The sequence below is a fragment of the Schistocerca gregaria genome, chromosome 1 (assembly GCF_023897955.1).
Source record: "Schistocerca gregaria isolate iqSchGreg1 chromosome 1, iqSchGreg1.2, whole genome shotgun sequence".
In the NCBI taxonomy this organism is placed as follows: domain Eukaryota; kingdom Metazoa; phylum Arthropoda; class Insecta; order Orthoptera; family Acrididae; genus Schistocerca; species Schistocerca gregaria.
In genome coordinates, this window is record NC_064920.1 from 869,781,777 (window position 1) to 869,796,889 (window position 15,113).

The 15,113-nt window shown below is 38.5% G+C and overlaps 1 protein-coding gene across 1 annotated transcript in view; it reads left to right on the forward strand.

The window, feature by feature from the left end:
- Positions 1–15,113, forward strand: part of LOC126273223 (CUE domain-containing protein 1) — a 156,727-nt gene that overhangs the window by 104,214 nt on the left and 37,400 nt on the right. The window contains exon 6 of the mRNA XM_049976770.1: positions 8,535–8,651. Coding sequence (XP_049832727.1) covers positions 8,535–8,651 — 117 coding nt within the window. The remainder of the gene's footprint in view (positions 1–8,534; positions 8,652–15,113) is intronic.

Consider the following 15,113-nt stretch of genomic DNA (forward strand, 5'->3'; position numbering starts at 1 on the left):
TTCATTTTCATCCATACTTAGTAGATCAAATAAGGCAGTCAGGTCAAACATGACGATTTTCTCCAGGATTTGTAAGAACAGGATGCTTCAGAGGAAATTTAGACGATTTTGTAAATAAATTTCCTTTTTAGTGTAGTAATAGGCGGAGATTTCAGTTTGTCAGCTATAGAGAAGGAGAGTTGAGCAGCTGAAACTGGTGCCGAGGGCAAAGATTCATGTGTGATTGTTCTTAGTGTCTTTTCTGAAAATTATCTTGAGCAATTATAGTACTACAACCAAGAGAAACATTTTAGATAACCTTCAAACTAATAGATTAAAAATTTTGGAATCTGTTGAAATAGGATAGGGATATTGTTGATATTTGTGTTATGGGCATTAGGCTGTGGTTCAAGGCATATGCCAGTAATATTGCTGATCCCAGTCACAAGAGCCTGCATTCTGTGATACAAATGGGGTTGGTGAGCATACGATTGTTGCAGCATTAACGACGACAAGAGTTAGAACAATTTTAAAAAACAGTAGAAAAATATATTTCCTCAGTAAATGTAGCAAGAAATAGATTACATATTACCTCAGCAGTCAAAACCAAACATTCATCTCTTTGGACAAAGATGTGGAGGATCAAAAGATAAAATTCAAAAGCATTGTAAAGTATACTTTAAATAATGGAAAGAGTAAAGGCAAAAACTCTGTACAGTTGAGTTGTTGGAACAGTCAGTAGGCACTTAAACAAAACTAAAAATTTTGCTAAGCTTTCAGATGATGTCCTCTGCCTGTATAACTTGTACAGAATAAAAATACACACACACACACACACACACACACACACACACACACACACACACACACACACGTGCGCGACTAAACTGTCTTGGCCAACTTGACTGAAGTGTTACTGCAGCTGCTCACCTACACAGTTGACTAACCTTTCATTATTTCTATCCCACTAAGGCATTTCCATTGTTATATTTAAATTATACTTTAGACAGGTGTGTGTCAAAGAGGACTGTCAGGGACAAGAAAGACTCACCATGTGTCAGTAACTGTGTTGAAAAGATGTTATCAAAGTGAAGAGGGTTTTACATTGGTTTAACTGAAGTGAAAACATATCTGACTAACAAGAGCCAGAGAAAACCGAAATGGGTGTACAAAGAGCCATAGAAGTAGCATTTAATGAGTTCAAGATTTAAATTCTGCTGATCAGGGTGACAAAAAAATCCCTAGAAATTTTAGCCTTAGATAAACTCAGTGAAAAGATTAATAATAACCCTTTCAGTCACTTTTTGATCACATTATTGCCAAAACGCAAGACAACCAACAGAAGGTTGAAATACTTTATTCAATCTTCCAAAATTATTTCTCTGCGATAAATTACAATACAGTTTCTCCTGTCAGTTAAACCATGACTGCTGAAGTAATAAATTAAGAGATAAATAATTTTGGAATAGAAAATTGGTTAAAACTGTTCAACAATAGGAAGGCAACAGCGCAGTGGAGAAACAAAGGTTACAGGTAATTATGAAAAGACATAGGTCATTTCCATTTCCAAGATGCGTTATGAGGTACATGAATATTAATAATTAGAGGCCTATATTCCTGATGATAATACATTGTAAAATATATAGCATCATCTATGCTGACTTAATGTGACCTTTTTGGAGGATAAAATCGACATGGATTCCACCTAAAGCTCGGCTCACTTTGTTCATCCAAGGAATTCAGAGGGCTATCAACAATGACAATCAGGTTGATGCCATATTCCATGACTTCCAGAAAACATTTGATTTAATTCTTCATCATTCAGTGAAAAAACATAGGAGCTTACAGAGCAGTGAACCAAGTTTGTGAGTGGGCACAGGGCTTCTCAGCCAAGTGAATTCAACATGTCATTCTTAATAAGGCTAAAACATCAGTTGTAAAAGTTACTGTGAGTACACCAAGGGAGTTCTATAGGGTGTTTACTTTTTGTGATTTATATAATTGCAACTACAGAGCAATCTCTCCCCTAGACGTAACATTCAAGATACAGTATTCTTTAAAGTCCTACTAAACATAGCAGAGCCCCAATTAGACCATCAACTTGGAGAATACCAAGTGGGTTTCAGGAAAGAAAAATCCTTCCCAGAACAAATCCCTAACCTCAAACACCTCATGACATATCAAAAATGAAGAGCAAAATCGTGTGTTATCCACTTTCATTGGCTTTAAGAAAGCGCACAACTCAATAGACTGGGAATCCCTCATATCCATACTAAAAGTATTAAATATAGACAACAAAACCACAAACCTAATCAGAGAAACCCTTACTAACACATACTCCAATGTCAAATTCATGGGGGAACTCTCCAACCCATTTGAATTAGAAACTGGTGTACAGCAAGGAGATGGACTCTCCTCACTGCTGTTTAACTGTGACCTAGAAAAATTAGTCAGAGAGATCCACAGTTGAATCTGAATAGGCAGAAGAAACAAAGACATCAAAGTCAATTGTCTAGAATTTGCAGATGATATAGCCCTTATAGCCAAGACCTAAAAGAAGCTAAAGAACAAACCCTCGAACTTAGAGAGAGAGAGAGAGAGAGAGAGAGAGAGAGAGAGAGAGAGAAGGGCTGAAAAAATATTTTTCTAGATCTACTTTGAAAAGACCAAGACAATTATAATAATAAAAAAAAAACCACCATAATGTTTTAAGGTGGGAGAACGAGCATCCTCCAGATTTTTTAGACCTGACCCCTGCAAACATTTTTTATTTCCAAAGTTGAAAACCATGTTGAAGGGATGAAGATTTACAATGATAGATATGGTAAAAGAAAATTCACAGACGACGCTTGACCTGACCTAGCAAGGGGCATACCAAGAATGCTTCCAGAAGAGGAAATGGGAGTAGTGTATCAGTTGTGGAGAAGAGTATTTTAAGGAAACCATGCACAATCAGTAAAAGGTAAGCATAGAAAATTTTTGTGGCCCAAGTTCTGGAATTTTTTGAACCAATCTCACATACCAAAAAGTTCCTCTCAGGGAATGCAAAAATAAGACTTTATAATAAAGTAATCAAACTGGAAGCCCTGTATGCAGCTGAAACATTGTCCATCACCAAGCACGGCTTAGTTGAAGGACTGGAGATCAAAGAAAGGAAGCTACCAAGAGAAACCCTTGGCCCCGTATTCAACAATAACAAAGTAGTTCACATAAAAAATGAAACCATTTACTAAACTACAATGAGGAAAAGTGTGTATATGTTGTATCCAGCTCATATTACCAGTTCGTCCTCATGAATTCATCCATTGAGTAATACCATTTTAGTATGAGTGCCTCATACATCATACATCTTTCTTTTCTGTGGCCCAAACTTCATTGGCATTAACTTGTTCTCTGTTAATTTATTATAAATTTTCATTCCTGTGTATTGAGGTGTTAGGGAATACAAGTTGAGACTGTGGGTACGAAGCTCGATGTAGTCTTTCTTTCTTGTGTCACGTGTTTGAACAAAATGGTTTCCCTCAAATAATTCCTGTTTGTATGCAAGTAGATGCTAGTCTCGTGAATATGAGGAGGTGGGAGAGCTAATGTTTGAGTTTTCTAACTAATAGAGTACAAGATTCTTTATGAATACAGTGCACATATTCTGAACAATTTTTTTTCTGTGCCTTTTAGAACCTGCACTATGTTAGCCGAGTTTCTCCTCCAAAAAATACCATATCTAATAATAGTTTCAAAGGAACTTGAATATTTGGCTACTTTTCGTGTGTCCATGTCAGTTTCAGTTGATAATATTTACAATGGAAATGCAGAACTGCTCAGTATGTTAGCTAATTTCTTGATGTGTGCCCCCACCCAAACTGCAGTTCTTATCATATTTAATCTTAAAATTTTGACTGAAATGATTTCTTCTATATCTTGTTTGTAGGGAATAACCTTGCTCTGCTCACATTTTGACAGTTTGAATTACATCAGTTTGGGCTTAGATATGTTTGGATTCAACCCATTTAGCGGAAACCGAGTTTCTAAGATGCTGAGGATATCGATCAGTGGTTCACATATTGTTTCCTCATCCTCAGTTTCAACTAATGCAGAACAAACAGAACTGATGGGGAACTGATCTTTAATCATAAATCATTAACATACTCATAGAACAGAATATTTGAAGGATTTAAAGTTCAGGTACTAGGAATAAAAGCTTTGAAAGTTTGCTGATTACTTTGTAATTCTATCAGAGACAGCAAAGAATTTAGTAGAGTAGACAAATGGAATGGACAGTGTCTTGGAAAGAGAATATAAGATGAACATGTTGCCAAGGTTGTTTTGACTACTGGAGAAGTTTCTCTGGGAAGCCCTTACACAGCCTTCATATGGTCCCGAACTCTCTCCATGCGTTTGTCATACTTTTGTAGCTCTGAAGAAAGCCATTTGTGGCCGGGAATTTGTTTCAGACAAAGAGGTGTTTCGCCTGGGTACAATTATGGTTCTGTAGACAACTGCAAGCATTTTTCCATTAAAGTGTTGACCGTTTTGTCTCACAATGGGACAAATGTATTAACATGTTTGGTGATTACATTTGAAATAAGGAGCAATATTTACTTTTTTCCCATCTGTCTTGTTTTCATTTGGCAGCCCTTTATACATTTACAATGAAATCATTGAAACACCTGGGTATTCGAGTTGGACTTAACAGTATTATTTCCTTGAGGGTTAATTTCCAAAATTTTTTGGTTACAGCCTTTAACAGCTAATTCAGATTTAATGAAAGACCAGACAACTTTACATTAATAGTTGAAAATTATCATGTTATTTGCCTTGGTGCTTTGACAACTCTTTTGAATGTAATTGTGTAAAGTATAACATGTTTGGTTAAATCAGTATTCGTATTACATTTCAGTTGTCTTTGCAGCTGCCTTTTCCTTACAGTGAAAATTTTTATGCCCTAGGTGATCCACTTTAATTTATTTGTCACTTAATTGCTTCAGCTCTTGGTGGAAATCTTTAATTGAAGACATAGGTCACACCAATATTCAAGAAAGGTAGTAGGAGTAATCCATTAAATTAAAGGACCATATCATATCGAGGATTTTGGAACATATGTTGTGGTCAAACATTATGAATTACCTCGAAGAGAATAGTCTATTGATACACTGTCAATATGGATTTAGAAAATATCATTCTTGAGAAACACATCTAGCTCTTTACTCACATGAAATGTTGATTGCTATTGACAAAGAATTTCAGATTGATTCTGTATTTCTAGATTTTTTGGAAGGCTTTTGAAACTGTAGCACACAAGCGGCTTTTAGTGAAATTGCGTGCTATGGAATATTGTCTCAGTTATATGACTGGATTCATGATATCCTTTCAGAGAGGTCACAGTTTGTAGTAAGTGATGGAAAGTCATTGAGTAAAGCAGAAGTGACATTCCCCAAGGTAGTTTTATAGGCCCTCTGCTGTTCCTTGTCTATATAAACGATTTAGGAAACAGTCTTAGCTGCCATCTTAGGTTGTTTGCAGATGATGCTGTTGTTTATTGTCTAGTAAAGGCATCACAAGAGCAAAACTAATTACAAAACAATTTAGAGAAGATACCTGTATTGTGCAATAATTGGCAATTGACCGTAAATAATGAAAAGTTTGAGGTCATCCACATGAGTGCTAAAAGGTTACATGATAAGTCAGTCAAATCAAAAGACTGTAAATTCAACTAAATACCTAGGAATTACAATTACAAACAACTTAAATTGGAAAGCACACATAGAAAATGTTGTGGGAAGGAAAAGTGAAGACTCCTTTTTATTGACAAAACACTTTTAAAATGTAACAGATCTACTGAAGATAGGATTAATGGAGTGCATCAAGAAAATTCAAAGGAGAGAAGCATGTTTTGTGTTATCAGGAAATAGTGTAGAGTGTGTCACTGACATGATCTGGGATTTGGGATGGACATAATTAAAACAAAGGCGTTTTTTGTTGTCATAGAATCTTATCATGAAATTTTAATCACCAACTTTCCCCTCCAAATACAAAAATATTTTATAGATGCTGACCTACATAAGGAGAGATCATCATCTCCATAAAATAAGGGAAATCAGAGTTTGCAAGAAAAGATATAGGTGTTTGTTTTTTCCACACACTGTTCAAGATAAAAATTGAGAATTATTCAGTGGACCCTCTGTCAGGCTCCCTTCCCTACAGCCTAGGTATTCGTGCCAAACATATCTGCTCCAGTGACGAATCCCTCAACATACACACCAATAACCTGACCAGTGCTTTCCTCTCCTGCAACTATCCTGCAGACCTTGTCCACAAACAGATCTCCCGAGCAATACATCCCTCCCCGTCCAACAACAATGTTCCTACCCCCAGACCACACAGAAGCATCCCCCTCGTCACCCAGTATTATCCTGGCCTCGAATACATCAACAAATTACTTCGCCAGGGATATGACTTTCTCAAGTCAACCCCTGAAACGAGATCGTCCCTTGACAAAATTCTCCCCACACCTCCCAGTGTTGCCTTTCGTCGCTCCCCTAACCTCCGTAACATCCTTGCCAAACCCTACAATATTCCCAGACTATCTTCTCTACCCAGCGGTTCCTACCCCTGTAACTGACCCCGCTGCAAAACCTGCTCCATGCATCCCAACCTGCTCCATGCATCCCCCCACAACCACCTACTCCAGCCCCGCTACTGGTAAAACACACACAATTCAAGGCAGGGCCACGTGTGAAACTACACATGTCATTTATTAGCTGACATGCCTGCACTACACAGCCTTTTACATTGGTATGACAACAACTAAACTGGCTGAGCGCATGAACGGACACAGACAAACTGTCCGCCTAGGAGATGTCCAATACCCAGTAGCGCAGCATGCCCTCCAGCATAATTCTAGGGACCTAGGAACCTGCTACACCATATGTGCCATTTGGCTTCTCCCACCCAACATCAGTCCCTCTGAACTGTGGAGATGGGAACTTGCACTGCAACGCATCCTTTCATCCCGCCATCCCCCTGGACTGAACCTACGTTAAACAACCTCACTCCCATTTACTCTTCAGTCTTCTCCTCTTTCCCTTTCCTCTTTAGCCATTCACGCATCTTTTCATCCTACAGAGTTGTGTTTATCATTATACTATATACTTCTGTATGCATCCTCTTTGGTTTGAAGCTGACACAGTACTTACAGCAGAAACAAACATGCATCCATCCTTGCTACCCTCCCTGTTCTCCTTTCCCTTTTACTTCATAACCTGGGTTGTGAGTAGCTGAATCCACTTTCCCTTCTTCCCTTTCTTTCCCCTCTCTCCTCTCTGATGAAGGAACATTTGTTCCGAAAGCTAGGAACGTAAATTTTTGGTTCTGTTTTTTGTGTGCCTATCGGCTGTACTGAGCTGAGGTAAGCACTGAATATCGTCCTTCATACATTGTGAATTGTGGTTTGTGTGTCTTGTTACACACATAATCTAAATTATTTGATTCAGGTACAGGAGACACATCAAATTGTGGTAAAATTTCACAAAATATAAAGAACAGCTGATGTTAACTGACAGCATCATAATAAAAATACCGTTCTCATATACATACATATAATAAAATGTAGCACTTTATTACCTCTTGCTCAAGTGATCATTTCATCCGTTATGAATTCTTCTATTTAATAGTAGCATTTCTCCCACAAAATCGTCTGTAGCCTCATTTTTAAAGTTTCTGGATTCATATTTAATATGTTTTTGACCATTATCATTTCAGATAAAGTTTTGTGCAGTTTTTGTCGGACCAAAAATTGTACTTAAAACGCTGCATTACTTTCACTACATGTTTTTTACACTACCAACATGAAGAAACATTGAAATTCAACTTTTTTTGGAGTGTCGTGTCAGTACACAGGCCTACATGCACCATCCTGAAACTGGTCACTGTAGCGAGTTGGGATTAGCAGACAAATATAGAAAACAAAATGAAGAACAGTTCCACATATTACCAACGGGTTTGTGAGTCTATTTGTGAGACAAACTATAGCCACAACTTAAAAAATAAGCTGATAATATAATGTTATTGTATATAAAATAAACTGTTAGTTTATTATGATAAAGGTTGCTTCTAAAATTTGAAGAACCCTATTTCTGAGTGACATGATCATACATACGTGCCATATAATTAAAATGGTGGTAAAGTTGGAGATACTTGGTTTTATGTAAAATTGTTCTGATATTGCTGTAATGTATTCACATTCGTTAGAGTATATGCATCATTTGACAAGTTGTGTAGCCCAAATGTAAAATGTACAAAATATTAATTGAGAAGATGGTAGAATATTTTTGAAGTATTATTCCTCACCATCATTGATGTTGCAATAGAAACCGTAATGTAAGCATAAGAATTAGATATTTTCTTTGTGCATTCATTTCCCAAAGCTGTGTAAAGATAGGACTTTATTTCCCCTGTAATCATTTGTGTATATTTTTCTCTAAGTCTTAATTAAAGATGATGATTGTGGTTTGGCTTGTGAATGTCTATTTAATGTGCATGCTTTGCCTTTGTTCCAGACCAAGCAGATGAGAGCCCTCCTGAAGAAACACTTGCACCATATCCCTTAAAGTCATTGTCTGCTGCGCATGATGAGGATGACATATTCAGAGAACGTCTGCGTAACATGGGAAAAAGTATGAAATGGAATTTATCATCATATATTGTAATGTTTGAGAAATCTTGTAGTCAATTCAGACAGGAAGAAAATCTTTGCAAAATAACTTCTTCAGTGTTATTATATATCTCATAGTGAAATAATTCAGACGATTTGTGATTGCCAATGATATTTTGGGAGTGTATCTACAGAGGGGGATTTAGCTGTTACTCTCATCAGGAATTATGTTTCAGTTCTGTATTAGGGAATATTATGCTTTAAAGTAAGGAAAGGATGTATTTTGTCTCTGAATATCTTACTTAACTTGGACAAAAATCTCATGACACTGCCAAAACGTTTGTTCTGGGAACCTCCCCCATGAACCATGGACCTTGCAGTTAGTGGGGAGGCTTGCGAGCCTCAACGATACAGATAACCATACCATAGGTGCAGCCACAAGAGAGGGGTATCTGTTGAGAGGCCACCTCGCTCGGTCGACAACTGGCAGATTCGATGAACTGTGATCACTTCACCATTGCGCAATATATGGATGCAATTGCGAATGTTCAAAATCGGGTGTATCGCATTCTCTGAGTCAGTATCACAAATACAAGCTCACACTAATGTGGGTCTAACTGTGTAGTGATCTTGTTGGCCAGACCATGTTGACATAGCACTCAAATCCTCTGTTCTGAACACATCAAGGACGCTATTTGATGCCCCAGAAATTAACCGACACTCTGTTGTTATGATTTTCACATTAGCTTTTATATAGTCATATATTTCCTCTGTACTTCCTTCAAATGCTTCAACCAGTTTCCTTTCCATCCTGGCCGCAAAGATTTTTCTGATACTTTCGTCTTGTAGGCTGTCAATATTAAAAGGTAAATTTTCATCTTTCTCAGTCTGGTTCATTTTATTTATGTTACTTGTATAACTCCTTGCATTCTTCCATGGCCAGAAAGACTTCATTTTAACTAGATAGTGGTCTGATCCACACTGGGCTCCTCTATAAGAGCTGGCGTCTACTGCTTTGAAACTACTTGTTTGCCTAATGATAATATAATCTATTATAGAACGGTGTTCTTTAGTGCCAAGTGTATTTATGAATGTCCTTATGTTTGAAAAATGTGTTGGTAATTTTTAGATCAAATTGTTCACAAATTGCAATCAATTGTTCCCCATTGTCATTATATTCGCCCTCTCCATGTTTTCCTACTATTCTACAAGATTCTCTAATTCCTACCCTTCCATTCAGATCTCCCATGATATTCAGTTCCTTTCTTCTTGTGATTTTTTCAATAGTCTCCCTGAGGGTGGCCCAGAATGTATCTTTCTCCTTATCTTTTGTGTCGTTCGTGGGTGCATATACGGCAATAGTTCCAACTTCCCTAGCAAATAATGTCATTTCAACAGTTATAATACGTTGATTGATGAATGTCCAATTTGTGATTCTTTCTTTCCATGATTTCTTTATCATAATGGAGACTCCTGCTTTGGCTCTTACTGCTTTTGACACCCCACTCCAGATATGTACATAATTATCCAGTTCTTCTTCTCCTTGGCCTTTCTTCTTTGTTTCAGAGAGTGCGACAACATCCATGTTGAACATGTCAAGTTCTGCAAGTAGTAAATTTATTGTAATGGAAATACCTTGCACATTCCAGCATCCAAACATAATTTTCCATTTCTCATCGCCAGATTGTCGTCCAAAGTTCCAATTTTTCCGAGGCATATTATTAGGTTTTTTTCAGAAATAATTAGCTGAATTCAGTATTCTGAGATCCACAGTGTGAAGAGAGAGTGCAGAGAATGCCACATTTTAGGCATTACCTCTTACCACTGATAATGCAGTGGCTGATGGCTTTCACTTAATAACTGAGAGCAGTGCATAGAGTTTGGGATGTACGACAAATGTATCCACTAGGACAGTGCGCCGAGTCTGTGGCAACAGATTACTGATGTGAATGCCTTTGCTAACAGCATGACATAGCCCACAGTGCCTGTCCTAAGCTTGTGACAACATTGGTTGGACCCTAGATGACTGGAAAACTGTGGCCTAGTCAGATGAATCCCGGTTTCAGTTGCTAAGAACTGATGGTAGTGTTAGAGTGTGGTGCAGAACCCATGACACCAACGGCCGCCAAGTTGGCAACAAGGTGCCGCGCAAGCTGGCGGTGTCTCCACTATTGTGTGGATTGCATTTTCATGGAATAGGCTGGGTCCCCTGGTCCAACTGAACCAATCATTGACTGGAATTATTAATTGGTTTGAAGAACATTCTGGACAGTTCAAGCGAATGATTTGGCTACCCATATTGCCCAAAAAGAATCCTATTGATCATTTATGGGACATATTTGAGAGATCATAAAGTTTTCTAGACTTTTTTGTGCTCTAGTTATTTTTGTTCATTTAGAATTTCATTTGAATATGCAACTGTATGCATATAAATTTCCAGTTCCTCTAGGATGTTCATTGTATGTTCTTTGGATAACATGTCTAGAATTTTTACTGCATTTTCTATTTTTCTGCTTTGTGTTTTTGGGTTGTAGTTGCATGTAAAATATAAACTGATTGCTCTCACAGTCCCAGATGTGTTCTGTAAAACTTATTCTGACAGTTCTCTCTGTTTGTTTCATGTAAAATTTGCTAATAGGCTAATAGAAGTACAACAACCATGTAGCAGATATGAACCACTACGTGAAATTACATCACTGTTCAAATTTTTGAATGTGTAAAAGACCTCATGTATATAGAGTTCACAGATGTCATAATAGAGCTGCTCAGTGAAGGCCTCAAATGTAATGTAGAGCCCCAACAGTATGTGACTGTGTAATGTCTAATGGCTAGAACTAAGGTTGCAAAAGACATGGCTATATTGTCAGTATGAGGACAAAATGACCTCACAGTAAAAATAGCAAAACTTAAAGCAACAGAAATACAAAATAGAAAGGCCTCAATAGAAATACACTCCTGGGAATTGAAAAAAGAACACCGTGAATTCGTTGTCCCAGGAAGGGGAAACTTTATTGACACATTCCTGGGGTCAGATACATCACATGATCACACTGACAGAACCACAGGCACATAGACACAGGCAACAGAGCATGCACAATGTCGGCACTAGTACAGTGTATATCCACCTTTCGCAGCAATGCAGGCTGCTATTCTCCCATGGAGACGATCGTAGAGATGCTGGATGTAGTCCTGTGGAACGGCTTGCCATGCCATTTCCACCTGGCGCCTCAGTTGGACCAGCGTTCGTGCTGGACGTGCAGACCGCGTGAGACGACGCTTCATCCAGTCCCAAACATGCTCAATGGGGGACAGATCCGGAGATCTTGCTGGCCAGGGTAGTTGACTTACACCTTCTAGAGCACGTTGGGTGGCACGGGATACATGCGGACGTGCATTGTCCTGTTGGAACAGCAAGTTCCCTTGCCGGTCTAGGAATGGTAGAACGATGGGTTCGATGACGGTTTGGATGTACCGTGCACTATTCAGTGTCCCCTCGACGATTACCAGAGGTGTACGGCCAGTGTAGGAGATCGCTCCCCACACCATGATGCCGGGTGTTGGCCCTGTGTGCCTCGGTCGTATGCAGTCCTGATTGTGGCGCTCACCTGCACAGCGCCAAACACGCATACGACCATCATTGGCACCAAGACAGAAGCGACTCTCATCGCTGAAGACGACACGTCTCCATTCGTCCCTCCATTCACGCCTGTCGCGACACCACTGGAGGCGGGCTGCACGATGTTGGGGCGTGAGCGGAAGACGGCCTAACGGTGTGCGGGACCGTAGCCCAGCTTCATGGAGACGGTTGCGAATTGTCCTCGCCGATACCCCAGGAGCAACAGTGTCCCTAATTTGCTGGGAAGTGGCGGTGTGGTCCCCTACAGCACTGCGTAGGATCCTACGGTCTTGGCGTGCATCCGTGCATCGCTGCAGTCCGGTCCCAGGTCGACGGGCACGTGCACCTTCCGCCGACCACTGGCGACAACATCGATGTACTGTGGAGACCTCACGCCCCACGTGTTGAGCAATTCGGCGGTACGTCCACCCGGCCTCCCGCATGCCCACTATACGCCCTTGCTCAAAGTCCGTCAACTGCACATACGGTTCACGTCCACGCTGTCGCGGCATGCTACCAGTGTTACAGACTGCGATGGAGCTCCGTATGCCACGGCAAACTGGCTGACACTGACGGCGGCGGTGCACAAATGCTGCGCAGCTAGCGCCATTCGACGGCCAACACCGTGGTTCCTGATGTGTCCGCTGTGCCGTGCGTGTGATCATTGCTTGTACAGCCCTCTCGCAGTGTCCTGAGCAAGTATGGTGGTCTGACACACCGGTGTCAATGTGTTCTTTTTTCCATTTCCAGGAGTGTACATACAATGAATGTAACACTCAGAAATATAGATAATAAACTGATAATATGTAATGCAATAATAGTGTAAGCAGACAAGAATAATAAGCAATCATTATGAAAAATGAAAATTATCTATAAAAGATACTAGATATTTTTAAATATAACAACATCACAACCATACAGGAGAACCCTACTAGTGGATTTAATGAAAAACTTAAACAAACAGTTTAAAAATATGCAGTCTTCACAGGTCGAGAAAAGGAAACTGCTTTGATATAAATGTCAGAACCCTATCTGTATGTGCAAAGATAAAGAATCAATTCCAATCCATCCAATAATAAACTGCATTGATAGCCCAACGTATTTTCTCAGCACCAAACTGAATACACTGATAACCAAATTACATACACAATAAAAAAATTACAATAAAAACTCTATGACATTAGCCCACACTACAAAAGACATAAAAATCACCCAGGTGGAAAGGTTTGTATCATTTGATATATCTAACCTAGTCACAAATACACTAGTAACAGACAAATCGAGATTATAAAGAAAAACCTTATACTCAATGGGAAGGCATCTACAATTGAAGCATATGAAGTAATAAACTTATGAGAACTTATCCTATCACAAAATTATTTTGAATTTGTCAATAAATTTACAAGCAATATGATGGAATAGCAATGGGGAATTGCATTGCAGGCATGATTACAGGTATATTTAATATATTTATTAATATGCTAGAAGAGAGATTTTTCAGTTCAAACTAGTCCACTTAATTATTTGCTGCCACATATATGTCTGCTACTGGTGTGTGTGTGTGTGTGTGTGTGTGTGTGTGTGTGTGTGTGTGTGTGTGTGTGTGTGTGTTATTTACCACTTGGCACTGATGCAATACAAAAGGAAACAAAAACATTGCAATACATAACACAGCAGAATGCTTTCAACCCCACAATGATGTCCAGACTCTACAAACAGTACACACAGCCTAAAATACATGACATATATAGAGAAATAAAGGATTCACAAATAAACCAACCTATGCCACATTTCAAGACAACTGAACAATCTGTTTAAAAAGATAGAAGTAAAATTAGCATTTCATACTAATAATAATAATTTGACAACAAAATTACAGTCAGGAAAAGCCATAAAGCCTAACTTCCCAAATCTATGATTTTAAAAATACTCTAGCGATGATTGCAGCAAACTCTGCATTGGATAAAGTGATAGAAATGTCAGAATAAGGTTCAAAGAAGGCACATGGGACTGTTAGAAGAATCAGTCTGCATTTTATTTATAGCTGCGAAGCCAAAAATACAAAGCAGAAAAAATAGAAAAAGCAGTAAAAATTCTTTATAGGGTACTGAAAGGACATACAATGAATATCCTGGAAGAAATGGAAATTTCCACCCACACATATGTGTACCCAAATGAAATTCTAAATGACCAAAACGACCTAAAGTGTAAAAAATAAAGATAAATGATAAATTTTCAACATTTCACAACACTTAAAAGACAATAGGATATTAAACACAAATACCTTTGTACAAGGAACAAAAAAATTATCGTTATACTATATTTGTAATGTACTTATCACTGATTTCCTGTGAATAAAATTCATTATAAACATGTGTCACTAGAGAAAACCGTCAAACATATATAAATACCATTATAAACATGACCAATAGCACTGAGAGATAATCAAAAAGACGCTCCAGGATGCAATATGTCATATACATCATAATATCTGAGATGTAAAACAAGTAACTATTAAAATATACATAAGCCATATTATCTGTGTTATGTTATAGATATAAGCAGTGCACTTTTATGGAGGAAAGTTTACAGACACTCAAGTTTCGTACCTAGGCTGTAGCTTGCTCCAGTGGAAGGTGCAGCCGCAGGCACGTCAAGTGGATCTGTCCAGTGATGCAGCATTATGTGTAATAACATAGCCCTGCACTGGTATGGCAATTCTTTCTATTCTATGAAGCCTTCGATACACACCATTGATAGTAGAATGGTTGACCTCACCTCTGTTTACATTTTTTATTGGGATCATTTCCTGGATGGCATACACATGCTTACAATGGCTTTCACTATGCAGTGGGCTTTGCTTCTGGC